Here is a 27,286-nt window from a genome sequence, read left to right on the forward strand (position 1 = left end):
AGCTGGAAACAACACAGCTGAGTGTGTAAACGGGCGCTTGTGTGAGACCATGGACCTCAGAACCATGTGGCCCAGAAGTCACTCTGGACAGCAAGGGAGAGTGTAAGTGCACTCACTAGCCAGGATTATGGCCTGTTAGCCTGCAAATCACAGCTCACCAGGATCCATCAGGCCCAGCCAGGGAGGAGTGGCCTTGAGGCACCTGAGGGATGGTGGGGCCTTGAGGGGACTTCTGACTTGACAAGAGTGAAGAAGGAAGCGCAGGGGCTGGGGGTCCTGTGTCACAGGGAGCAGCAGAGTGTCGGAACGGGGCCCAGCTGGAACCTGGCGGGCTGCACCACAAATCTTCCCCTGGAGAGGAGGCAAGCAGGGAGAGGACTCTGGAGCCAGGGACATGGTCCCAGCAGGAGTCCCGTCCAGGGAAAGGGTGAGCACGGGCCCCAGGGGACACTGAGGAGGGGAAGTCCTGCCTGCCCGAAGTCCCTGCACAAATGACCTTCCCCTGGCCTTGTCCTGTCCACACGCACAGTTTGATCTCTATCTGTTTTCCCCACTTAGAGCTGATGCCTTTCCAGAGGCTGAACTAGGAAACTACAAGTTCCCAACATGGGGTCCAGAGAGACCTCCACAAGAGACGCAGGAAATGTTTCCTCTCCCTCCGGAGTGTGGACGGGCAACCCCACTCCTGGGGCACAGAGTGGGCCTGGCAAGTGGTGGCTCTAGGGACCCCCACATTTCCATGGTGGATGCTCGGCCTGAGAAAACACCTCGACCTCCCATCTCAGGGGTCTGAGGGGCTGTCTCTGCTCCTGGCCCAGCTTCACGATGCTGACACGGACCTGTCCTCTGAGGAGGGGCCCTTGGGGTCTCCTTCAGCAGCCAGGGAGGGGCTGCACCTTCCCCCCTCTCCCACACACAATAATCGGATGACTGCAATAGGTCTTAATCCAGTGAGGAATCTGAGAGTCTGGACAGCGTTTAAATTAGCACAGAATGTGAAAGAACCACCACTCCCAGGCTGTAAGAGAAACAGGACTTTAATACAACAGTGTGCAAATCTGGCATGAACTATTTACAAGCAGTGATTCTCACCCCTACAGAGATGGAAATTGGCCTCGGGGAAGGGGTGGCAGGCGGTGGGGCCCGTGCACCCCGAGTGCCGCAGCTGGGTCCCCGCTGCCAAGGAAGAGGTCATACGGCCATGGGACACTCACTCCCTCCTCAGCTTCATGATGGCCGTGCTCTCTGGGCCTGGAGAGATTTGCTGGCCAACTAGGATCGGGGCTCCAGCTGGCAGGACAGGCTGAAGCTACAGGACAGAGTGGCACCTGTGAGCCTCCCACACTCCACAGCTCAGGTGTCCCTCCCGGCATCTGCCCAGCACCCCAACAGGGCCGACAAGGGAGCCATGGACGCAGGCTCTCCGGACTGGCCAGCAGGGAGAGTCCACCTGGCCCTCCCCATCTCCTGGCCGGCCTCACCTCTCTTCCTCACTGAGCTGCTCCATGTCCCAGAACCAGGTCCTGAATCGCTCCTGGGGCTCTAGGTTGTAATTCTCTGCAGCCTCCTGGAGCTGCACGATCTCCATCATCACTTTGTGCTCCTGGGACCACAGGGAGGAGAGGATGCAGACAGAGCCTGCTGGAGAGGCTGCAGGGTCTTCAGGGGGTGAGGAGTGGGGCAGGGGCTGGTCCTGGGTCCTTGCTCACATGGGACCCTCCTTCCCTCCAATTCCATGCAGGTCCTACCTGTACTCAGAGATGGGTATAAGTCCCTCCTGCAGGAAGTTTCGCTTGATGCCCACCACTGCCCCCACCCCGCCCCCACTGGATGGCTCTCCTAATTCTCCTTCATCCAACTCTTTCCATAAATGTAAGATGCAGGGGGTGGAGCCCAGGAGAGTTCTGCCTAGGGGTGTCTCTGGTTTCCACTCCCCTCTCCTCCCTGACATGGAAGGCCACAGCTGCTCACCTTTTTCTTTTTCTCGTGGTTGATCTCATTGCCCTGGAAGGTAGACAGCAAAAGTCCATCAGAACGAGCCCCCTACCTATGACCAGCCCCCGTGTGCACCTCTTCTCATGGTGCCCTGCTCCAGGTCCAGGAGGGGGCTGGGCATGACACAAAACAGGACTTGGACCCAGGCCAGGCTCTGGGCTCCAGTGAAGGGAGGACATGGGGGCCGACACTCAGGGACCTTGTAGCCCAACCCTCTGATGACGGACAGGAAGGCTGAGTCCTCAGGCAGGAAGGGACAGCTCCCTCAGTGTGTGCTGCCTGACTTGGAGGCCGAGTTCTCTCTCGCTTCCAACAAAACCCCTGCAGCTCTGCAGGCAGGCAGCTCTGCTGCTTCGCCAGCCTGGGGACCCGGGACGGGCTCCACGTGGAGCCTTCGTTCCCTCATTGCTAAGAGGGGCACACTATCTCAGAACACAGGGAAGCCAGGGAGGCTGTCATGACAGAAAGTTACCACATTCTGACCACTCAGGTCTTGGTACTGGGACGGTGTCTTCCCAAGTCCCAACCTGGTCACCCCCTTCCGGCCCCCGGCCTCACTCACATTTCCGTAATCCTCCATGGCAGTGTCCAGCATGATCAGGTCAGTTAGCATGCTGCCCAGGAAGGGGACGATGCCCTGTGCCATTGGGATTAGATGGCATGAGCCCTGGTCTCAGGTGTCCCCATGACCCTCCCCTGAAAACTCCTCCTCCTCGGCCTCCTGGCCCAGCCCAGGGTCCCCACATGGAGTAGCCTCAAACCCTTCATAGCCGGCCCTCAATCCCCACCCCTCACCCTCCAAGAACACCAGACTCCTCCTGGTCACCTCCCAGGGCCTGCTTTTGGCTGGTCACAGGGCCTTTGATCCTGGGCCCCTCCACTCTCCCGACCCATCCTGCTGCAGCTCCCCAGGCCCTCCTCCTGGTCACTTCTAAGGGCGGGTGTCAGGCTCTGTGGCAACAGGAGGAGGGCTGCAGGAGGAACGACCCCTCTCTGAATTGGAGCCCCCAGCTGGGAGGGCAGAGACCCCTCCTCTGACCTTGGAGCCCCTCCCCTACAGGCGCACTCACCTTCTGCTGCTGCCTCTTCTGGCCTCTCTGCAGGGTCCTCAGCAGGGTGGCAAACTTGGACGGCTGCTTCTGCCAGGATCAGGGACAGGGTCAAGGAGGCCATCCTCCCCTCACCCCACTTCTCTTCAGCCCCTCTGACCTCAGCCCCGGACGTCTGAATCAAGTCAGCTGGTACCAATGCTACTCCATCCTCCAGCATGCTCTGATTCTAGAACAATCCCAGCTCCAACACTCTTGCTGTATGACCTTGGACCTAAGGCCTGTCCTCCTTGAGTCAGCCTCCTCATCTGGAATGTGTGACAACTCCACCTACCTTGCAGGGTCTCCTGAGGACTCAGCGTCAGTGACGGTCTGCATGGTTCTGGCTCTCACCCCACCCGGCGTGAAAGGGTGGGGTGGGGCTGACAGGACACTTTGGTTTTTCTTTCATGGGAAGACTACGAGGTCCACTCAGGAAAGATCCACTGAGCACCACCAGTTTCCTGGACACTTCTCAAAAGCCACCTGAGCACCAGTTACTGCTGACTAGGACCCAGGTGAGGTTCCTGACAGGGACAGACTAGCAGCGACTGCGGTAGGGCCAGTGGGGAGTCAAACATGCACACACATCTGTCATGCTCCAGTCATTCAGACTCAAGGCTGGGCAGCCCATTTGACCACCTGGCCGGGAATGCCTGGCAGTGCCCATCCCGAGGGCAGGCAGGGTGCCCTCCTCATGGAGAAATGGTGAAGACAGAAGGAGCAGTGGGGGCCTGGCTTCCTAAAGACACAGTGAGCTGGTTCAGGGAAGAAACATACCCCCACCCACCCCATCCACGCAACAGCCTGGAAGAATCTAAGTGCTGAGAGCGTGGACCAAAGTGGAAGCCAGCCCCTGCTCAACCGGCCAGCTCAGCATCCCCACCTGGATCAGCCCAGACACCCCCAATTCCTGCCATGACCAGGGCTTCCCAGCCCACAGACACCTCCCCCACCTGCCCATGGACCAAACAGACCCCATCTTCCTGTTCATCCAGGGAAGACTGGAATTGTCCACAGAAACTTCAAGGGAGAAATTACCGTCCACATCCTGCCCGTCCCCCTTCCCCCCACCCCGCCTCTCCCTCCACACTCCAGCCTCCACTCTACCTTGATGAGCTGCTCCCAGCTCAGGGAGTTGTCCTCATCACAGAGCTTTTTAAACTTTCGGCAGCTCTTCCTGAGAGGGGAAAGGAGGAAGGAGAAGCTCAGGAACAATGGGGCAGGGGGCATAAGAGCAAGTCCCTTTTCCATGCGAATCTAGAAAATCCAAACTGCCTGAATGAGGATTTTTGCGGGGGTCCTCTGAGCACTGACGTCAGCCATGGGACTGCAGAGGGGGCTCTCATGCTGGTCACCTGGGGCCGCCACTCCCTTTTCTATGGAGCAGCTGTATTTTGACCAGTTTGGGTTTCCACTGGGCACAGAGTTCTGTGGCTGTATGGCAAACACTTGAAAATCTCCACTTTGGTTCAACCCACTATGTGACATCTAAGCAACTTGAGTCCTGAAGCAGAACTGGTGGCCTAAGTTGCCAGTGAGGATCAGGGACACTGCACACCCACCCAGGCCCTGTGCCCAGGGCTTACTGCCACCCAGGAAGCCCCAGCCGACGAGAGGGCAATGGCAGACACGTGGGAGCTCCCTCCTCCCCCTGGTCCTCCTGTGGAGAGGCCTCCCCACCTGGACACTTTCCCCCAGGTCTTGTTCAGTCTGTATATGGGCATGCTCTGCAGAGCCGAGACGATGGCGTACAAGGAGGAAAAGTTCCTCAAGGCTTGGCACTCCTGAGGAGAGAGAGGAGGAGCTGGGAGGGGAGCAGGAGCCCTGTCTGCTCTGGCTTCAGTCCTCCTCCCTTCCACTCACCCCTCCTGAGTGGGACAGATGCCCAGGGTGCCAGGGAGGGTACAGGTGGACCAAAGAGTAACACTTCCAGGAGGAGGAATTTTGCTCCAAACAGGAAGGAGCCAGAGAGGAAGTGACCATCCCACCACTGGGACATGCCAGTCAAGGTCAGCGGGCCCTTGGCAGGAAGGACCTAGGGACTGTGCCGGGGCTTAGAGTGCAGCCTTCAGTCCTGAGAGCTGATCAAGGAGAAGGGGCAGTTCCATGGCTCTGGAGAGGGTCTCCCCCTGCATACCCTGGCCACCTCGATCCACCGCTCCAGGACCTTGGCCCTGCCCTGGGCCGTCATGTTTGGGTCCCCAAGGCAGGACGTCATGACACAATTTGCTACTCTGTTGAACTGCACCACTGTGGCCCGGACGGTGGGTGCCACGTTCTCATGTCCAGGCTGGGTTCTTTTGCCCCAGGTGGAGCTCAGATACTCAGAGGGCACGACGTTCTTGAACAATTCCTGGTGAAGAGGGGGAGAGTCACTCAGCCCTGTCACAGCCCATCTCAGTGTCCAGGCAGGAGTCACTGGTCTAAGCTGGGGCTCAGGAGGCTGAGCATGTGTTCTCAGCCTGGTGGGAGCCCCTGGCTTTCATTGTTCTTCCACTGAGAGCACCCAGCACAGGACGACCAGGGACTCGAGACTGTTGGGGAAAAGGCAGGAGCATTTGCACCCAGCCCAGCCCCACGAACTGCAAGCTCCAGAGGGCTGCTCCACTTGGCACCTCCCAAGGGGGCATCTTCCTGCATCCTGAGCATCCGCTGGTCCCAGTCCCCATTCCGCTGCACATTCCCCTGTGCCAGCTACACCCACGGGCTTTGTCAGGTTGTCTCCCTTTTAGTTAAGTACACGTCAGGTGCATCACAAGTGCTGAGGCTGCTGAGCCTTCGGGGCAGATGGCTGGACCACCCGAGTTCCTGGCTGCACACAGTGCGTTCTCCTCCCCCACCTCTCGGGCCAGGCCCCACCGGGCTTGCTCTGTGTTCTACTTCCCTCAATGTGCTCAGACACTCTGTGCAGCGGGTCCTCTTGGTCCCCATCTCTACAGCCTGAGGGTGGAACATGAAGGCTGGGGAGTTGCCCAGATCCCAAGGTTGGGAAGTGGTGGAGCTGGGATTTGGACCCAGGTCACAGGAGTCCCCAAAGGCAAAAGCAAGTCTCGGGCAGCTGATGGCAGAGGGATGGCCTGCCCTACCCCGACCTGAGAGCCAAGGTGCTCACCGCGTCAATGACCGTCAGTTGTTCTGCCACCTCCCTTGGGGAGAAGGCCATGAGGCTAGGCTTCCCATCGGGCTGCTCCTTCCTGGTCACTCGCCAGGGGTGGGAAGCCTCTGGAACTGGAGCTGATTCTGCGTCTGTTACTGGAGTCTGAGGTGGAAATCCCAGCAGACCCCTAGGTCCCGTTGAGTGCAGTTCAGCACCTGCCACTTGGGCTGGGGCTGCTGATGGCACTCGCTCCGGGTCTGGAGCAGCTGATGGCTCCAGCGCTAGGAGTGATGGCAGAAATAGAACTGGACTTCCGTCCAGCTCCAGAGGTGGCCCCTTTTCTGCCTCTGCCGCTGGCAGAAGTGCTGGAGCTGGGGCAGGAGCTGGAGAAAGACAAAGGGTCAGCTACATAAGTTGCTTTCCATGTGCCTTTCCCCAAACAGCAAGATCCCACTGTCTTTAAATGAATCCCCAGTCATGACCCACCCACTGGGGTAGTCTTCCAAGCCTACTGTCTCCCTTACCCTCTGTCTCCAACTCAGTGGCCTGGAAAAGATCCACCTGGATGAGAAAAGGGGTGGCCTGGTGCTTCAGGACTGAGCCAGGCAAGAGGTCCTGTACATACGCCAACGTCAGCTTGATCCCGGAGTGGTGCAGCATCTGCCACATATCCTGGGAGTTCTCCTGATGCCAGGGGCCCCAGGTAGGAGAGACAGCACTGGGGAGAGCCATGTGTGAAGAGAGTCACAGGCCTGGCCTGCTGTTCCACACTGTGTTCCCACAGCACCTTCTCTGTGCCTGAGCCCCAGAGGATGGACCAGGCACTCCAATCCCTGGGTGGCTGTCCTTGCACTGGAAGGCCTGGTCATCAGCCAATCTAACAGAGAGCCTGTGTGAGTCTGGCCTTCCATCTGACACTCTTTTCCCAAAGGGCCTGGACACAGCCTACACCATCCTCCACACTCCAGCATCAGGACTGAGGTTGGAGGCAGATTTGTGACCAGGCTGCTCAACACCTACTGTTCTGGGCCCCAGTGGTGGTGGTTGGGAGAGGTGCATGTGCAGAGGGCAGGGAGAGGGAGAGGGAACTGTGGAAGCGATGGGTCTGTCAGTGCCCGACTCAGCCCAGCCTCTCCTCTGCTTCCCATGGCGGGACCGGCACCCCATCAACAGGTCTCTTTGATTCATTTCCTCCTGTAGGGAAGACCGCAGACCTCAGGCCTCCCACAGAAACCCCAAGAGGTGTGAGATCCAGGGTCTGCCAGTCCATCGCTAGCGACAGTCCCCATGGTCTCCTAGCCCCTTCTGTGGACACAGGAGGCCCTCCCTCTGGACTCAACACCACTCATGGTCTTAGTTGGTCCTTGAAGTCTGTCATCGTGGTCTGACTATGAGAGGATGCGTCCATATCTAGAGGAGGCCAAGAGGGTGTCACATCTAATGTCCTGTGGGCATGAATACTCATGACGCCCAGAAGTGAGCATCTAGCTCTCAGGCTAGAATTGAGCCCCCGGGATAGTGTCTGCTTCCTTCCTTGGACATCCTTAGTGTGTAGGAAAGGGTATGAATGTACTAGGAGCTTAACATATAGTATTCAATGAATGAACCCCATCCAGAGCCTTCCCAGAATTCTGAGTGGGCCTGCGTCTCCTCTGCTGCCCCCAGAGAGCACTACGCTGGCCGCACCAAAGACAAGGACCAGGATCAGCTAGATGGAATCGCTAAATTGTCTTGCCAATAGGAAAACAGTTTGCTTTCCATGGGCTTTTCCACACTCGGGAAGGCCACAGGCCAGCGAGGGGAGAGGCAGAGTCTCCTCACTGGGGACGGAAGCAACAAGCCTGAGGATGCGCAGCATGAGCAGCAGCCCCTTCTGTGGAGTCCGGCACCAGGCAAGTGCCTGCCATGGTTTCGCCCGTGATTTCCTTCAGTGACCCTGTGAGGTTCATTCTTTTACCACCCCACTATTCAGATGAGCAAGGTGATGCTCAGAGAGGTGTGGGGACATTCCCAAAGCACAAGTCTATTAGGTGGGAGACTGCCTGCTGTGCTGTGGAGGGGTGGGCACTCACCTCTGGAGCAGCTGGTCCAGGACCTGTGGGGTGGAGTAGAAGGCCTGGTACACACACGGGAAGGTGGTGACAGAGATGGATCTTCCGTGGAAGGATGCTTGCAGGGAGCCTACCACCTTCTGCACTGCACCTGCCTTGAGGGTCAGCATCGTGCGGGCCTCAGCCACGGACAGGGTGGGTTCCTTGGCATACCACGTGGACAAGGTGGGACACAGTGTTAGTGGCATCACCAGGAACCACCAGGAGCATCAGGGTCTGGAGCTCAGACCAGAACCTCCCAGCACCTCAGGAAGTTGTATAAGAGGGACGAGAGCCCACCTGGGAAATGGTTTTGGACTTCCAAGTACAATTTGATTTTTAGGGGAATGACAAACACTTAGTACCTTCAAGGCATTCTGTGACCTGAGGAACAATCGCACCTCTGTGCATTAAGAGCCTGTGTTAAGAGCATTATCCCAGGGAGTCATCAATAAACATCCCCACCACAGACATGAGCAAAGAGACGATTAGTGACCTTCCGCCAATCTGCGGTTCTATGTCATGGCAGACCTAGAAAACTCTGAGTCTATTGGGACACATTTAAGATGTGCCCTGCAGCGTGTTGCTCAAATGGCAACAGAATTGGGTCATGTCCAGGTCCAACAGCATTGAAAGACTGAGTCACTGAGGAAAATGTCCTCCTATGTGGAATTATGATGAAGTCAAAAAGGCCTCAGCTCCTGACCTGAGTGGCCTATGATGAGTTGATGTGTTTCGTGAGATGCGAAGTTGCAGAGGAATGTATAGGATCCTGTAATCCACCCCCATCCTCTTTGTGTGTAATCAGCCTAGCACGTGTGATGATTTGTGAGGCTTGGAGAATGTCTGCAAGGACAGTGGCCTGAGTGCTACACAGCTTCCCAGCCGGGCAGCTACATCAATCCAAACGGGAGCAAAATGCTAAGGTCCTCATGGCCTCGTGAAAAGTGATAACAACGTTAAACATTTCCTCTATGATTCCAAGAAACATGTGAAGAGTGTCTTTCCACCTTACCCCACAGCTGGCTGGGGAGGAGAGGAGGCCCAGACTCCTTCAGGAGCAAGGCCGTAGGACACTCCATTGGGAAAGCCCTGTGAGGGCCCCAGGGGTGTGCTCAGATTCGGACCTGCGTTCCAGGCCCACCCTGAACATCTTGGGGGGTGGGCGGGAAAGACCCTCTGCTCCTGCTCTCACCTCAGACCGGCACAGGATGCTGCTGGTGGCCTGCTGCTCCTGCCTCTTGACTAGGGAGGGAGAGAAGTCGAACCCGTCACATAACTCTTCAAAGATCTCCTGCGTGGAGTTCTGGAAAGACAGTGCCCGGCAGACGGGCCAGGAGACATCAGGAGCCTGCTGGACATCGCCATAGGGGGACACCCCCATGAGAATTTCTGTTCCCTAGTTCAGGCACACAGGGACATCTGCACAGACATCTGACCAGGGAGGGAACTAGATGAAACTTCTAAGGTTCGGGATTAACACAAGGGCAGAGGAGCTTGATACCCAGCACCCACCTGCTCTGGCTGCCAGCCTGGGGTATGAATATCAGAGACTCACCAGTTTTACAGCACATAACAAACTGCTCTGATTTGAAGTGTTTTGTGAGATGACAAGGTGCAGAGAAATGTATAGAATCCTGTAATCCACGCCCATGCTCTTTGTGTGTAATCAGCCTAGCAAGTGTGATGATTTGTGAGGCTTGGAGAATGTCTGCAAGGACAGTGGCCTGAGTGCTACACAGCTTCCCAGCCGGGCAGCTACATCAATCCAAACGGGAGCAAAATGCTAAGGTCCTCATGGCCTCGTGAAAAGTGATAACAACGTTAAACATTTCCTCTATGATTCCAAGAAACATGTGAAGAGTGTCTTTCCACCTTACCCCACAGCTGGCTGGGGAGGAGAGGAGGCCCAGACTCCTTCAGGAGCAAGGCCGTAGGACACTCCGTTGGGAAAGCCCTGTGAGGGCCCCAGGGGTGTGCTCAGATTTGGACCTGGGTTCCAGGCCCACCCTGAACATCTTGGGGGGGTGGGGGGGGAGACCCTCTGCTCCTGCTCTCACCTCAGACTGGCACAGGATGCTGCTGGTGGCCTGCTGCTCCTGCCCCTTGACTAGGGAGGGAGAGAAGTCGAACCCGTCACATAACTCTTCAAAGATCTCCTGCGTCGAGTTCTGGAAAGACAGTGCCCGGCAGACGGGCCAGGAGGCATCAGGAGCCTGCTGGACATCGCCATAGGGGGACACCCCCACGATAAATTCTATTCCCTAGTTCAGGCACACAGGGACATCTGCACAGACATCTGACCAGGGAGGGAACTAGATGAAACTTCTAAGGCTCGGGATTAACGCAAGGGCAGAGGAGCTTGATCCCCAGCACCCACCTGCTCAGGCTGCCAGCCAGGCCCTGGGGTATGAATATCACAGACTTACCAGACTGACAGCACATAACACTCTCCTCCTGCCCAGGAGGGACCCACTCCTCACCTGCTGCCTTCCCTGACAGTGCCCATGCGCGCACACACACACACACACATACACAGACACTCACACACAAACACTCACACAGGGGGCAAGGGCTATGGGGCTGCTCAGGTGGGATCAGAGTTGTGTCCTGCCCTACATTGGGCTGCTCTGGGCTGCCCCACATTACCTTTGGGTACCTCCTGCCAAATGGCCTGTGGCTCCGAGGATGAGGGTTAAGCCAACTTCTACAACAACACAACAGTCTCACACTCTGGGCTTTCCTGAGCCTAGAGCCTCTGAAAACTGGGCCACAACAAGCAAACATCGTGTTGTCTGAAGTGTGTCCAGTCAAATGAGCTGGCTAGGGGCCTGTGTCTAGAATGTAACTGCCTGGTTACCAGAGTTCTAAGTCTGTTGGGGTCTATCGCCAAGGAAGTGAGGTCACGTTTTCAAGATTCCATTACCTGGGCTGCTTCCTGTAATCAGACCTACCCAAACCACCCTCATGTCATCTTCTTAACTATACATGAGGAGCTTCCACAGCCCCAGCCACAGCTCCCTGGCAATGTCATGAGGGTCCCAGCTTTGAGGAGGCAGAGCAGAATTCAGACCTCCTTTATCTTACCAGTTCTCTGTCCTGGAAACCTCATTGTGCCTCTCAGGGCCTCCCCAGTCTCCAAACCCGCACAAGGGGAATCCGCCTAGAATATACTTGCCAGGGACATCATCAGGTGTATATGAGATAATATCCATACCACCTGTGAGCTCGTGTCAAGTGCAAGTAATGCACAAACAAAGAGATGGAAGAATTACGAGAAGGGATGTAGCATGAACACCACTCAAAACAGGCCTGGGGTCAGCAATGCGATATTGCAACAGGCAACTCCTCTCTTGGCCTCATTTCAATGTCAGCACAAGGAGAGGGTTGCTGAATGAAATCCAGACACTGTCATCCTCTGGATTCAAACCTCTCCATTGTTTCCTCTTCTATTTAGAAAGAGACCCAAGTGCCACATGTTGAACTATGAGGTGGGCAGCCTTTATAATGGCTCCCAGAGATCCCCACCCGTGGCACACACATCCCTCACAGATTCCTGTGTGACCACTGAGTGCTTAGTGACTGGCTGTCACCAATAGAACACAGCCAGTCTGGACGGATGTCATGCCTAAATTTTAAACACAAAAAGTCTCTCACTTCCTTCTTATTTCCTCTCTTAAGTTCCACCTCTCTCTTCTCTCTCTCTTTCCCTTCTCTCTCTCTCTTCCCTATCCCTGAGCTGGGGAATCAAGCAGAGATGTTTTGAGCTGCCATATACAGAGGCCCACGTGGGAGGGAACCGAGGCAGCACCCAGGCCAACAGACAGAAAGTAACCCATCCTCTGAGTCCAAACTGTACCCTGAATCCTTTGAGGAAACCTGGGAGGAAATTCTCTGCCAGTCGAGCATCAGCTGAGGTTGCGGCCCCGGCCTTGAGGCATCTTGAGCAGAGGAACCAAGCTCATGTATGTCTGATTCCAACCGCAAAAATTGTGAGATATGAGGCATTTGTCCGTTTTCAGATTCAAGGCACTGGAACCGTGATTTCAGGCCCCAGGATCTGGCCCTGCCCCCTCCTTCTCTGCCCCCCAGGCTTCCTCCAGCCACACTGGCCACCTTTCTCACATCCTCTGGCCAAACCCCCTTCTGCCCATGAGTGTCTGCAGCAGAGGTGCCTCTCCCTGCACGCTGCTCCCAGACTTGTGCAGGGCTGGCTCCCTCTTGTCATTCTGGTCCCAGCAAATGTCACCCCAGTGAGGCCTTTCAGACCCCTACCCGGTGACCCCCAGCCCTCCCTCACAGGCGCCTGAATGTCCCCAAAACACTGGCTCTTTCCTCTCTCATGTGTTTGCTTTCATGCTTTTGTCCTTGTCCCCTCCAGAGTGTGAGCTCCTGACTGGCAGGGACCACTCAGTCATCGTCAGCCCTGCACTCAGACCCACCTGAGCACCTGGCACAGGGTGCGTGCTCGGTGCACAGTCGCTGAGTGAAGAATTGTGAAACTCGCTGTCCCCTCCTCCTGCTCTTCACCAAGTCAGACTGTGGAGAGGAGCGCTAGTACCAGGAGGAGTGAGTTCTCTCTGAGGCGGGGGACAGCCGGAAAGGCCTCCTGCACGGCTATTCGCTGCTCCAGCAGCTGAAGCAGAGCTGAGTGGGCGCCGTGTAAGTTTAAGAAGTCAGCACAGGGACTCGATGCACACAGACTGCACAATAACACCACCAGTTCACTTAACATCCATCACTGAAAACAGAAAAATAAGCGTTTCCTTGTGATGAGAAGTTTAGCTTATTTGTTCTTAGCAGCTTTGAAATGTACCACACAGCAGTGTTAACTTAGGCAGTGTTGTGTGTCAATTACATCCCAATAGAAGTGACAACAATGAAAACCCAACCCCAGCGGGCACCACTGACACTGCAGGCTGCCTGCCTCCTGGTGGCCAGCGCCAGCACTGCAGCCCTGCCAGAAGCCAACAAACAGGAAGGAAGTTTCTTTGGGTGTCCTCAAGGCAAAGGCTCGCCACTGTCCCAGGGGTAAAGGAGCAGGACCTGCAGGCTTCCAGGCCATGCAAGGAACCTCAGCAGCCTCTCTCTCCCCATCTTTCTGTCCCTCCACTCGGGTGTCCTCTTCTCTCAGGAGGCATCCTAACCTCAGTCAAGGCAATGATTTCCCTCTCCTGCCAAGTGAGGACCTCAGGACTCCAACAAGGACTGGTCTTGTCCCTGGACTCTGGACTCAGTGTACACTGCTCTGGCATGTTCTTCCTTATCCCAAGTTCTCATCCACCCAAGCCCCCAAGCCTGTCTCAGTTCTAAAGGATCTCCAGCAGGTGGGAAAGCATTTTCTCAGGTGCTCAGAGCACAGGGCGTCATCGATGGAGAACCAAGGGCCACAGACACTTCGTGAGCATCATACGGAACCCAGGGAGTCACCCACTGGATGCACTCCACTTTACACAGGAGGACACCAATGTCTTCTCTCCTCTACCCAATGTCTACACAAGAGGAGAACGGCTCATCAGAGTAGCAGGTGCCCACAGGAGTAGACTCCAGCTCCCCAGCAGTCCTGTGCCCTCCAGGCTGGGCCAGGGATGCCCTTGGAACAGGTACACACCTAGAAACCTGAGGGATTCTTCAGTCCATCTCGGGCCTGCTGGGCATGTAGCCAGGAGGATGGATGCTACTGTTCATGGCAGAGCTGCCTCCGACTGCCTTCTCCTCGGCCTCTTGTCACTTCCCTGGTGTCTGCTCTTTCCTGGGGTCCCTGCATGGTCCACACAGGAGAAATCGGTGTGAGTGTGCCTGTGCATGATTGGATGCGAACAGGAAGACGACCCCACATGGACAGGGGTGGGCAGGGCTCCCCTAGGACCATGAGGTCCCTGTTTCCAAAGAAAACCCGAAGGGAAGAGGTGGAGCCTTGGCCAAGGAAGCCAGAGCCCTGACTGATCCTCTGGATTCTGTACCCCTCCTGAGGTCTGGGTGGAGCCCTCCAACTTTCTGGGCCTCAGATTCCCAAATGGACAAAGAACACGTTTCGTTAAGAGCAAAGTCAAAATGGACCCTCTGCAAATGAAACAAGTACCATGCTTTGACCTCCCCCCACTGTTTATCCTCCAAGGAGACTTGGAACCTACACGGTGTCTTCTACTGGGTAAGATCACCCTCAGCACACAAAACTGATAATGGTTGAAATGGCACACGGTCAACTTTATCAGTGACTAAATATTGATGGAAGAAGAAATACATCTGAATATATTTTGATATGACTGATGACATTCAGGAAAGTTAACTTGCTGGAAATAATAACACCTAAACAAAACTTAAAATGTTAGAACCTGTAGTCAGTACATTATGATGTAGATTAAAACAAATTCAGTCATTTGCATAACAATTAATGGATTCTGAGAAAAATTAGATTCAGTGAATTAATAATAAAATGGATGCACTGGAATTGTTTTATGGTGCTTATTTTATAGGAGTCAAGGAATTAATCATACTAGATTGCATTTTGAAAGTTGCTAATAGCGTAAATCTTAGAAGTTCTCATCACAAGAAACACATTTGTAACTCTTGATGATAGATGTCAACCAGACTTCTTATAGTGATCATTTCACAATATACACACATATCGAATCATTCTGATGTAGACCTGAAACTGATATAAAACAAACTTAAATTTAATATTAAAAATGTCTTACTATGTTTTCTCTGAAAAATACATGGTCACAAAAATTTTGAAGAGTTTCGTCTAATTCTGCTTTCAAGGTTCTCTTAGGCCCAGAATGAAAACGTTTGTCTGATCAAAGTTGCCTCAGGTACAAGGGCTGAGACAAACACCAGGGTCAGAATGGGAGAGCACGAATGGAAACACTAAATCATCCTCTGCTCATTTCTTTGTATTTGCACTTTTAACAGAAAATATATTTTTATTGGCTTAAAACGCACATAATGTGAAACTTACCATCTTGGCCATTTTTCGGTGTGCACGCCATCAAGCACATTGACTTCCTTACGCGTGTCTTCAGTGTGTTGGCCACAGTCGTACGGTGGTGCAGCCATCACCACAGTCCATCTTCAGAACTCTTGTCACCCCACAGAACTGAAGCTCTGTCCCCACTCATCGGTCACTCCCCTTCCCCTGCTCCCACCCCTGGCCAACAGCATCCGCTGTCCGTCTCTGAATCTGGCCATTTCAGGAATGCCATATAAGTGGGGTCACACAAGGCCTGTGTTTTTGCGACTGGTTGATTTCATTTAGCATAATTTCCTAAAGGTTCATCCATGTTGTCTCATATCTCAGAATATCCTTAGCTTTTAAGGATGAATAACACGCAATTGTATATATATATGCCCATGTTGCTTCTCCATTCATCCCTGGATGGATCCTTGGGTTGTTTCACGTTTCAGCAATCATGAACAATGATGCCATGAACATGGGTGTTCAAATATGTCTTTGAGACCAAGTTTTCAGCTCTGCTGTGTATATATCCTGAAGTAGAATTGTTGGGTCATTTAGTGATTCTATTTTTAATTGTTTTATGAAATGCCATGCTGATTTCCACAGCAACTATACCGTTTTACATTCCAGCCACAGTGGACATGGGTCCAATATCTCCACATCTTTGCCAGCATGCCTTTCTTCACTATTTTTTTGGAGTGCCGTCACATGGATGTGAGGTGGTATCTCATTGAGATTTTGACTTACATTTCCCCAGTGATTAATCACATTAAGCATCTTTGTATATGCTTGTTGACCATTTGCGTATCTTCTTGGAGGAAAAGTCTATTCAAGTACTTTGCTCATTTTTGATTTGGGTTGCTTGTTTTGTTGTTGAGTTGAGAAGTTCTATGTCTATTCTGGATAGTCAGCCCTTGTCTGATAGATCATTTGCAAATATGGACTCCCATGCTGCATGGGTTGTATTTTCACTCTGTTGATATTGTCTTCAGAGGCAGAAAGGTTTTTAATATTCATGAATTTTGGTGTGTGTACTCTGTTTTTTATTGCCCATGCCTTGAGTGTCATATCTATGAAATCATTGCCGAGTCCTATCGTGAAACGTTTTGTCCCATGTTTTCCTAAAAGAGTTTCAGTTCTTACATTTGGGTCTTGATCCATTGAGAATTAAGTTTTATATGTGGTGTGAGGTCAGAATCCAAGTTTATTTTTTGCATGAAGATATCCACTTTTTCAGGAACCACTGGTTGAAAAGACTGTCTTTTCCCTGTTGAACAACCTTGGCCACCTTATTTCTGGGCTCTCTATTCTGTTCCGATGCTCTATGTGTCTGTCTTTATGCCATTACAATGCTGTTTTGATATTGCAGGTTTGTAGCAAGTTTTATATCAGTAAAAAGAGAGTCCTCCAACTTAGTACTTCCTTTCAAGACTATTTTAGACATCTGGGCATACTTGAGATTCCATATGAATTTTAGGATGGGTGTCTTTCAGCACAAAATGTCATTGGGATTTTGATAAGGACTGCATTTAATTGGCTCATGTCTTTGGAGGAAGCTGACATCTTAACAACAAGGAGGCTTCCAATATCCACGATCACAGGACGCCTCTCATTTCTGGTAGTGCTGGGTGGTTGTTCAGGTGGAGGGGACAGCACTCTTCCAAGTAGTCACGCAGGGTCCCAGAATTCCTCCTCCATGTGCCTTCAGCATTTCCTCAGAACTCATCGACATCGGCCTCAAGTCAAGGGAGAGAAAAATGCGTGTCAAATGCATGTGGGAAGTTTTCAAGGACTGGGTGTGGATGTAGCACACATCTGTGCCACCCTCTCCCCTGGCCATAACTTACCGCACGGAACCAGCAGACCCTAACAGTCGGGACTGTGGGCAGAATCAGCGGACACCACCAAATTTGGGACTGTGGACTAACCAAGGGCTAGAGACTCAGTGTCTAGGGAACCATATGCCAGCTCCAGCTGCCTGCTAACACTTTGACTGGCACTGTGGACGAACCCAGGGCTGAGACAGATGCTCTGCTAGAGCATCCTGCCAAACTACACTGGCCCGTTAACCTGGGCCTGGAAAGTCACTTAGATCAGGAGCTCAATGCAAGGAGAGTGGAGCTGAGATGCACGAGACACTTACCCACAGCCCTCAGAGACAGCAAAAAGACGGAGAATCGAAAGGCTTCATGGGTACCAATGCTTGTGTTTCTGATCCCCGAAGCCATGAGAAGTCTCCTTCCAATCCCGCTGCTGCCACCAAGCTGTTAGAAAGAAAATACAACTGTGTAAGTCTAAAGAACTTCATTGCTTTATTCACCAATTCCTGCATCCGGAGGCATCCAATCTAGCAGATAGAAAGGAGCTCCAAGGAGCTGTACAGAATGAAAGACTTTGAAAGGCAAAAGGGAGAAGAAAAAGAAGTCACAGCAGGCGGGAAGATCGCTCGGTTATTGCAAGGTTACTTTCCTCAGGGGACAGCAGCAGTCTATGACGTCGAATACCTACCTAGGGCTGATGGCACAATTCCTGACCCACTGGTTTAAGATTCTGTTTCCGGGAGAGTCGAAAATCTAATGAAGTCAAGACTCAGTTTGGTGACGTGGGGCTCAGCATAAGAGGCTCCTCTCTTGGTGCCTGCTGTCTGGTTTTGACACATGACTCTGCTGACCCCTGCTGTCCCCGGGTACACCCGGGTTTCCCTTCCTGACCATTGTTGGTCACACATCCACTGCACCTGCCTCCACTTCTCCCCCTTCCACACCGCAATCCCCCCATGACTCCCTCTGACACTATCGCGACTTCTCCCACCACACTGCCCTGCTTTCCACAAGGCCAGCAAGAGGCTTCGTAAGCACCACTTCCTCAGTCCAGAGGGCTGAGAGGGCTGCCCAGCATAGGGACTCAGAAACTGCTGGGCCTGTCACACGGCCTCCAATCACCGGTACCCCAGCGGAAGTGCCTGCCCTGATGAGATACTCAAATTTAGCCAGCTCCATCGAACAGCATCTTTGCCCCAAGCTTCCCTTCAAAATGCTCCACCCATTTTCTGCCCCAGCTGTTTTTTGAGGAGTCATTTTGGGGGAGCCTTTGAGGCCACCTTGGTGATCTTGGCCGACACACCCTTTGATTGTATCACCTGGAATGGTAGAGCACAGGGAGCCAGTGGATGGGCACCAATCACTGGATTGACCACCAAGAGCTTGTGAATATTTTACAGTGGGAATGTCCACTTTCGGGTCATCACACAGCGCTCCCTGGTACCCCGCTCTCCCCCACATCCTCTGACCAGCTTTCCCCAGGAGATGTTCTGCAGTACATCATTTTCTCCACGGACCTGCCCCTAGAGGTGTACCCCACAGGCCACAAGTCCCTGAGTTTCCTGCCTGAAAGGCTACCACCGACCCAAAGAGATATGTCTGTTCTACTAGGATGACTGGACTAGCATAGAGGAGTGGCCCTAGCCACAGAAAATCAGGTAATTGAGGCCACCCAGAAGTATGGACAAACATAACCCAACACGGACAGCAGCTCCATGAGACTCTATTCTACTCCTTGTGGGACAGTCGCCTAAGTCTCTGCCAAATGGTTTTAGGAACCCACCTGGCCTCAGACTATCTATACTGGCCAAGGAAGGAGGGGTCGGGGCCCTCCCATGGTCTATCACCTGCATGTACACCAACAACTGACAAGTTCAAACCTACCTACACCAGAGGGTCCAAGAGGTGAGAATATTGTCGAGTATCACCGAGATCTCTGAACAGATTCCCAGGGCCCACAAGACCACTGAGCTATTTTCTTGGCTGGTCTTTTCAAGGTGGAGACCATGACTATGGACTGGATCTCAGACTGTTGCTTGTGTGATTAGCGTACTTGCCACTAGACCCTAATCAGATGTTTACTCTCAGGGCTACAACATGCCTCACCCCTAATAGCTGCATGAATTACCCTAATTTCAAATTTTCACTGAAGAAAATCTGCTCAACATAAAATACACCATTTTAAGTATTTGAAAGTACACAAGTCAGTGACTTTTAGGACAATGATAATGTTGTGTGGCTATCACTACTATCTAATTCCAGAACATGTTTAATACCTTGAAAAGAAACCACACTCACTCCCTCTGTGCTTTGCCCTAACCCAAGGCCATGGAAGCACCTCATCTGTTTCCTCTCCCTGCGGATTTGGTATTCTGGACATTTCATTCAAATGGAATCAAAGAACCTGTGGCTTTGTGTACCACTTCAATTAAACACTTCTTTTAAGGATCATCCAGGGCCGAGCACGTCGCAGTGCTTTCTTCCTTTTTAGGGCTGTGTTATACCCCATAGTATCAATGTGCCACATTTGCTTTATGTGTTCATAATTTGGTAGAAAGTTGGGTTTCTTTCACTTTTGGACTACTGCGAATACTGCTGCTTTGAATGTCCATGGACAGGTTTTCCTGTGAGTGACCATATGTTTTCCATGTTCTTTTGGAGATGCCTCACAATGGACTATCCAGCTCAATGGTTTGATTGCTCGAAGATCTTAAGAAATGCAAGGCTATTCTCTACAGTGGCTGCATCATTTTACATTCTCACCAGTGATGTAGGAGGGCTCCCCTTGCTCCTCATCTTTACCAACACTGGTGATTTTCCTTTATGTTGAATACAGCCTACATATTGAGTTCTAAACAGTAGCACATTGTGGTTCAGATTTCTGTTTCCCTAATCATGAATGACATCGAGCATCTCTCTGTGCTTATTGGCCATCTGCATATCTTCTGGAGAAATGTCTATTTCAACCGTTTGCCTAGTTTAATTGTTTCATTTCTCTTTTATTACTGACTTCTAAGAGTTATTTATGTATTCTGAAGACTAGATTATACAATTTGAAAGTCGGAGAATTCAAGACCCCACTTTCAACAATGGATAGAACATCCAGACAGAAACTAAGGACACGGCAGAAATAAATGACATTAAATACTAAGAACATTTTATTGAAGAGCAGCAGAATACACATTCTTCTCAAGAGCACACAGAATATTTTCCAGAAGAGATCATGTTTGAGGTCACAAAACAAATCTTAACAAAATTAACACGATTGAAATTATACCAAGTATCTGTCCTGAACACAATGGCATGAAACTAGAAATCAATATCGGGAGGAAACCTGCATCATTCCTGAGAGATGGAAGTTAAATAGCAGCCTCTTACACAGACATTAGGTCAAAGAGGAAATCAAGAGGGAAATTTAAATACAGCTCAAGGCAAACAAAAAGAATTAAAAACACAACAAAACTACGGGATGCAGCAAAAGTAATACTAAGAGGGAAGTTTACAGTGATTAGCTTGTAACATCTTAAAGAATGATCTCAAATTAACAACCTAACTGACAACACACAGCACTAGAAAAAGGGAAAACTGAACCCAAAGTTAGCAGAGAGATGGAAGTCACAAAGGTGAGAACAGAAAAAGGAAATAGAGGAGGAAGGCAAAAGATCAAAAGGATGAGCTAATGTTTTGAAAAAATAAAATGGACCAATGCTTAGAAGATAGAGTGCCTCAGAAAAGAGAGAAGAATCAAGTAAAGTAAATGAGAGTTGAAAGAGCAGGTCTTACAACTGATGCTTCAGAAATAAAAGATCATAGAGATGCTTCTGAGCTCTGGCTCACTAACACAATGGGTGACCCAGCAGACCGAGTAAGTTCCTAGAAGCAACCTACCCAGTCTCACCCATGAGGAAACAGACAACTGAAGAGACCAGTGACCGATAAGGAGGCTGAGTCAGTGATCACAAATCTCCCACAAGGAGGAGAGGGAGTGAGGGCCCGACCTCATCGCAGACGCAGAGCCGGCCTGCCCAGCAGCAGGCTGACTCCTACGCACCTGCTGGCGCCCTGCATGCTCCTGCAGACCCAGGCCCCTGGCTCACCCTGGCGCACGCCAGCTCTAGTGGTCTCAAGCAGAGTCCTTGGCACCGGGGACTCAGCAGGCTCCAGAAACCCAGGACCCCATCTCAGCCTAGTGCCTGCCATCTTCAGCAGCCCGAGGTGGCTCCTGTGACCCCAAGTTTTGTCCCTGGGACCAGGCTCCTGGTGGGTAGTGGAGGATCCACACTGTGGCTGACGCAGTGCCTGCCTTCTCCCGTGGCCTCAGGCACCTTCCATGGCAGGGCTCCCAGTGGGTTCTGACAAACCAGGACCCCAGCTCACTCCAGCATTTACTGACTCCAGCGACCCCAGGCAGATCCCAGGGCACCAGGCTCCCGATGGGCTACTGGGAACTCAGGCCCATGTCTCACCAGGGCACCTTCCAGGTCCAGCAGCCCCAGGCAGCTCCCAGGGAAACAGGCTCCTGGCAGGCCCCTCCAAAACCAGGTCCCCAACTAACACATGTGCTTGCTGACTCAGGCGGCCCCCGACAGCTCCCACGGCACCAGGCACCAACAGGTTCCCAGGAACCCAGGCTTCCACCTTAAAACAGCACCTGCTGGCTCCTGCGACCCCTGGCTGATCCCATAGCTCCTGGCTCCCAGCTGGCTCCCAGGATCCCAGACTTCTGACCCACTCCAGCACATGCTGTCTCTCATGACACCTGGCTCTGCCAGACTCCCGTGAACAAAGACTCCCAGCTCACCTCAGCACCAACCAACTCCCATGGCCCCGGATGACTCCTGCCGCCCCAGGTTCTCAATCACCACGTGCAAACCCATGCTGCAGGGCTGGTACTCACCAACTCAGGTCCCAGCTGTGCCCAGGACCAGACTGGATGACATGCACCAAGCTTTCCACTCACCCCAGCACCGGGCTGCCCAAGGACTCCAGCAGCAAGCCTGCCCCGGGACCCCACCAGATGGCCCACATGGAACCCTGAGATGGGCTCACTGTGCCCAAGCCCGTCAGTAAAGCCTGGCAGAGGCGCCCACTTCCTCAAATTTGCTGACCTCACAGCAAGGCCACAAAGATCGTGAATAACCAAAGACCCATAACACCACCAAAGAGAATTATAAGCCTCCAATGTCTGAAGAAGAAATGGGGATATAAGAACTATCTGACCAACGCTTCAGAATACCGCTCTTGAAAAATTCAGTCAGCTATTGAATTCAGATCCCTACTAACGGAAGTTAGGAAAATCGGGCAAGAACAAATGAGATGATCAATACAGAAATAGAAATCATTAAGGCAAAACAAACAGCAATACTAGAGTTAAAGACACAAAGACTGCACTGAAAAATTCCATAAAGAGCTTCAAAATCAGATTCAACAAGGTAGAAGCAAGAAGTAGGGAAGAAGAAAACACGACGTTTGAAATCATCCAGTCAAAGGAGCAAGAAGAAAAAAGCATGAATAGGGGTGAGGAAAGCCGATGCAAATTATGGGATGCCATAACCAAAACAGCTGTGCATTATTGGATCACCAGAGGAAAAGAGAGGGAGAACGGAAAACAAAGCTTATTAACAAAAATAATCGCTGGCAAGTTCCCAAATCTGGAGAGAGATTTAGACATCCGCGTTCATGAAGCTAATATGTCACCCCAACATTTCAGACTCAAATTATCTTTTCCAAGGCAGATTATAATAAAACGACCAGAACTCAAAAAAGGATCATACAACATGATCAAGTCCAACATTTGCAAATCAATAAATGTGACACGCCACACTAATCGAATGAAGGTGAAAATCATAAAATTAACTCAACAGATGTAGAAAAAACATTTGACAAGATCCAGCACCCATTCAAGATAAAAACTATCAATACACTGATTATTGGAGGAACATACACAAACATAGTAGAAGGTGTACACGACAAACACACACGTAAGAGCATACTGAACGGTGAAAGGCTGAAAGCTTTCTTGCAAAGATCGAGAGCAAGCCAAGGGTGCCCACTCTCAACAAGACTCTGCAACATAGGACAGGAAAGGCTTCATCAGAGAAATTTGGCAAGATAGAGGAATAAAACGCATCCGAACCTCAAAGAAAGAAATATAAGTATCTCTGTTTGCAGATGGTATGATCTTATTTAGAGAAAGTCCTAAAGACTTTCCCCTAAACTGTTAGAACTAATAAATGAATTTAGTGAAGCTTCAGGATACAAATACACAAATCAGTGGCATTTCTGCATGCTAGCAATGAGCCATCTAAAAAAGATATGAATAAAACAATCCTGTCTACAAAGGCATCACAAACAATGAAATGCTTAAGAATAAATTTAACCAAGAAGGTGAACCATCTATACACTGACAGCTATAAGACAGTGATGAAACAAATTGAAGAAGACACAAAGAAATGGACAGACATCCTACATTCACGGATCAGAAGGAATTAATGGTGTTAAAACTGCTACCCAATGCTATCCAATGCCATCTCAAGATTCAAGGCAATTCCCATCAAAATTCTCAGGGTATTTTTAACAGAAACAGGAAAAACAATCCTAACATTCTTATGGACCACAAAAGACCTCAAATAACCAAAGCAATGCCAAGAAAGAAAAATCAAAGCTGGAGACATCACAATTCCTGATTTCAAACTTTATTACAAGGATATGGTAATAAAAATGGTAAGGTACAGGTTTAAAAATAAACACATAGACCCACACAACAGAATCAGGAGCCCAGAAGTAAAACCACACACATACACTCGGCAAACACTTCACAACTGAGGTAAGAAGATTCAAGGCAGAAAGGAAAGTCTCTACAATAATTGGTGTAGGGAAAACTGGGTAAGCGCATGCAGAATGAAATTGGACCCCAATTTCACACCACTCTAAAAAATTATCTCTAAAGGAATTAAAGACCTAAATGTAAAACCCATAATGGTACCACTACTACAAGAAAACACAGGGGAAAAGCCCCTTGAAATTGGTCTTGGCCATGATTATTTGGATGGAACACAGAAAGTGCAAGCAACAAAAGCAGCACTTAGCAAGTGGGATTACATCAATCCATACTCTGACAGCAAAAGAAACAATCAGCCAAAAAAAAGGGGGTTAATATCCACAATATATACGGAATTCTTACACGTCAAGAGCAAAGAAACCAAAAGTACGATTTACAAATGGTCAAAGGACTTGAATACTTTTCCAAAGAAGACATAAAAATGGCCAACAGGTACATGAAAAGATGCTCATAATCACTCATCATTGGGGAAATGCAATCAAAACTGTAATGAGATATCACCTAACACCTACCAAATTGGTTATCAAGAAGACAACAGACAGAAAGCATTGGTGATGCTGCATAGAAAAAGGAACCCTGGGCACTGATGGCATGAATGTAAATGGGTATAGCCACAGTGGAAAATAGTGGGGAATTTTCTCCAAAGAAATAAAAACAGAACTACTCTAGGATCAAACAGTTCCATTCATGGGTGTATATCCAAAGGAACTGAAATCAATAAGTTGAGGAAATATCTGCATCCCCATCTTCATTTCAGCATTATTCACAGAGCCAGGACATGGAAACGATCCAAGTGCACATCAATGCATAAATAAGTAAAGAAAATGTGATATATAGATATGTAACTAGAAATACAATATAGAATGCAATATTATTCAGCCATAGAAAAGAATGAGATCTGGCCTTTTGCAACAACATGGATGGACCTTGAGGGCATTATGCCAAGTGAAATAAGTCAGACAGACAAAGAAAAATACTACATGTTTCTCACTTACATGGAATCTAAAAACTGAACTCAGTGAAATAGATAGGAGAACAGTGTTTGCTAGGGTCAGCAGGGTGGGGGAAATGGGGACATGTGGGTCAAAGTGTACAAACCTCCAGCTATAAAATGAGTAAGTTCTGGGATCTAATGTACAGCATGGTGACCATAATTAACAATATTGTATTACATAATTGGAAGCTTATAAGACAGTAAATCTTAAAAGTTATCACTAGAAAAAAAAAGTTAATTATGTGATGGAATAGAGGTCCTGAACTCACCTTATTGTGGCAATCATTTCTCAACATATACCTGTATCAAGTCATCGTCTTTCACACCTTAGACTGACATATGTTTTACGGCACTAACATCTGAATAAATCTGAAAGAATTCTCCGAACAAATGAAAACTTAGGAGTAGGTAACGTACTGGTGAACTCCACCAAACTTATAAGGAAATATTAACAACACACCTCCTTACACTCTTCAAAGAAGGGAAAGAAAGAGAATAGTTCCACACTCATTTTCTGAGGCCAGCATTACCCTGATAGCAACACCAGACAGGGACAACTAAAGAAAATAAATTTGCAGACCATTACCTCTGACGACTATAGTTGGAAAATCCTCCACAAAATATTTACAAACAAAATTCAGCAGCATATTAAGAGTATACGATGTGACCAAGAGAGATTTGTTCCTGGAATGCAAGGATGGTTCAACATACAAAAATCCATCAATGCAACAGGCCAATCACAAAAAGGAAGGGAAGAAAAAACATTATCATCTCCATCGATGCAGAAAAGCATTGGACAAAATACAATACCCTGTCATGATAAAAACATTCTACAAATAGAAATAGAAGAAAATGACCTCCACATATTAAAAGCCATATAGGAAAAAGCCGCAGTGAACATAATACTCAATGCTGAAAGACTGAAAGCTTTTCCTGTCAGATCAGGAATAAGGCAAAGATGTGTGATCTTATCACTTTCATTCAACATAGTACTGGAAGTGCTGACCAGAGCATTTAGGCAAGAAAAAGAAATAAAAGCCATCCAAATTGGAAAGGAAGAAGTAAGACTATCACTGTTTGCAGATGATATACTCTTAGACAGAGAAAATTCATAGAGACCACTGAAAATCTATTCAACCTAATAAATGAATTCAGCAAACTAGCAGGATACAAAGATGGCACACAAAACTCAATGGCGTTTCTACACATAAATCATGAAAACTCTCAAAAAGGAAGTCATCAAAAAGACAGTCCCTCAGGCCCCCGCCCATGAATCCATGAGAGAACACGAGGGATGAGAGACACAAGGCAATCAAGCAAGATCCTCATATTTATTTATGGTAAAAAGCAGATCTCTATAAGGAGCTTCAATTAAAAAACATAACAAGGCCATGAATCCCATGTAAAATAGCCTTTACATGGAAAGCAGTTGATGCTCCTTATTTCTTTAAGCCCATTTTCCCTCATGTCAATACCTTCATAAAAAATCTTGGCCTAGGGAGATGTTTGATATTCCAAAGACCACCCAAATACTGCTTTCCTTAAGACTCTTCATACTCTCCTCAAGCCTCATTTCTATGGGCATCTTCCGGACTCAAAAAAGGTGATGGAGAAAAATCTGCCAACCTTCCTTTTCATTCCATGGAGGAGGAAGAGAATTGTTTAGATGTACTGATCTCAAGTCAAAGGGCAACAGGTATGGACTACAAGGGGCATCTCAAAAGGTACCGAGAAAAAACGTCCAAGAATGACGGAAAAGGAAACCACAGGTGGTACCACTAAAGTTGTGGAGGGCCATAAGCTGCCATTCCTTGAAAACAACGGCAGAGCAGGTCATGACAGCAGTAGGGAGAAGGAAAGATGACATGGGAATGACTGCAGAGGGACAGATAACACCCAAGGCCTTGCTCAGATTGTGCATTTGAATCAAGCTCACACAAGTCACAGGCAAACCCAGGGTTCCAGCCCAGGGCTGCGTTCATGATTGGCTTCCCTAAAAAAGCTGCTTCAAGTCAACGCCCAAACTGGATGCCGGACACAGAAGGTGAGCAACAGAGGAGTGGGTGTGGACAGACACCGGGAGGTCACTGTGGCACCTCCAGGTCCCAGGATGAACACAAGCGACTGGGACTGATCACTACACACGGGGCCAGAAAGATGAATCCTGTGATAAAAGCATGGAATTACTATTGTTAGTACTTTTACAAAAAATGCTAAAGCAATGAGACCATTGAATCTTTACAATCTGTAACAGCTGAACGAGCGAGCAGCACCTGAGCGGTTCATCATGTAATGTACGAACAAGTAAAATTCGTGTTGTGTATCTAAAGCTCCATTTTGCAAAAATCACTCAGAACAGCAAAGCCTACACAATATAATTACGGTACTTTCTGCTACACA

General features: G+C 50.0%; 1 protein-coding gene across 19 annotated transcripts; it reads right to left on the reverse strand.

Annotated features, from left to right (window-relative positions):
* Positions 1-1,019: 1,019 nt before the first annotated feature.
* LOC103544676 (ral guanine nucleotide dissociation stimulator-like) lies at positions 1,020-16,458 on the reverse strand. 19 transcript variants are annotated; one of them, XM_070573336.1, is made up of 16 exons: positions 15,235-15,955; positions 13,885-14,034; positions 12,716-13,014; positions 10,334-10,444; positions 9,469-9,579; positions 8,256-8,437; positions 6,708-6,901; positions 6,199-6,566; positions 5,224-5,439; positions 4,767-4,870; positions 4,194-4,263; positions 3,066-3,134; positions 2,558-2,632; positions 1,972-2,004; positions 1,482-1,603; positions 1,020-1,309 (listed from the first exon to the last, which is right to left on the reverse strand). In XM_070573336.1, the coding sequence occupies exons 6-16, from the start codon at positions 8,402-8,404 to the stop codon at positions 1,273-1,275; spliced, it is 1,437 nt and encodes a 478-aa protein (XP_070429437.1). In that variant the 5' UTR covers positions 8,405-8,437; positions 9,469-9,579; positions 10,334-10,444; positions 12,716-13,014; positions 13,885-14,034; positions 15,235-15,955; the 3' UTR covers positions 1,020-1,272. The 19 variants fall into 19 exon arrangements, with proteins under 19 accessions (XP_070429437.1, XP_070429433.1, XP_070429439.1 ...); XM_070573332.1 differs by lacking the exon at positions 12,716-13,014 and adding an exon at positions 4,061-4,087 and having other exon boundaries at positions 15,235-15,804; XM_070573338.1 differs by lacking the exon at positions 15,235-15,955 and adding an exon at positions 14,771-14,928.
* Between the last annotated feature and the right edge of the window lie 10,828 nt (positions 16,459-27,286).

The sequence above is a fragment of the Equus przewalskii genome, chromosome 14 (genome assembly GCF_037783145.1).
Source record: "Equus przewalskii isolate Varuska chromosome 14, EquPr2, whole genome shotgun sequence".
NCBI classification, from domain to species: Eukaryota; Metazoa; Chordata; class Mammalia; order Perissodactyla; family Equidae; genus Equus; species Equus przewalskii.

Excerpts from the sequence above, each read along its gene's own strand:
- LOC103544676 (XM_070573322.1), bottom strand. The coding sequence starts at position 11,060 with ATGTTTGCTTGTTGTGGCCCAGTTTTCAGAGGCTCTAGGCTCAGGAAA. Across the intron at positions 2,005-2,557 it reads CCATGGAGGATTACGGAAAT|GGCAATGAGATCAACCACGA; the intron begins GTGAGTGAGGCC and ends TCTACCTTCCAG. Across the intron at positions 1,604-1,971 it reads ACCACGAGAAAAAGAAAAAG|GAGCACAAAGTGATGATGGA; the intron begins GTGAGCAGCTGT and ends CTGTGGTCCCAG.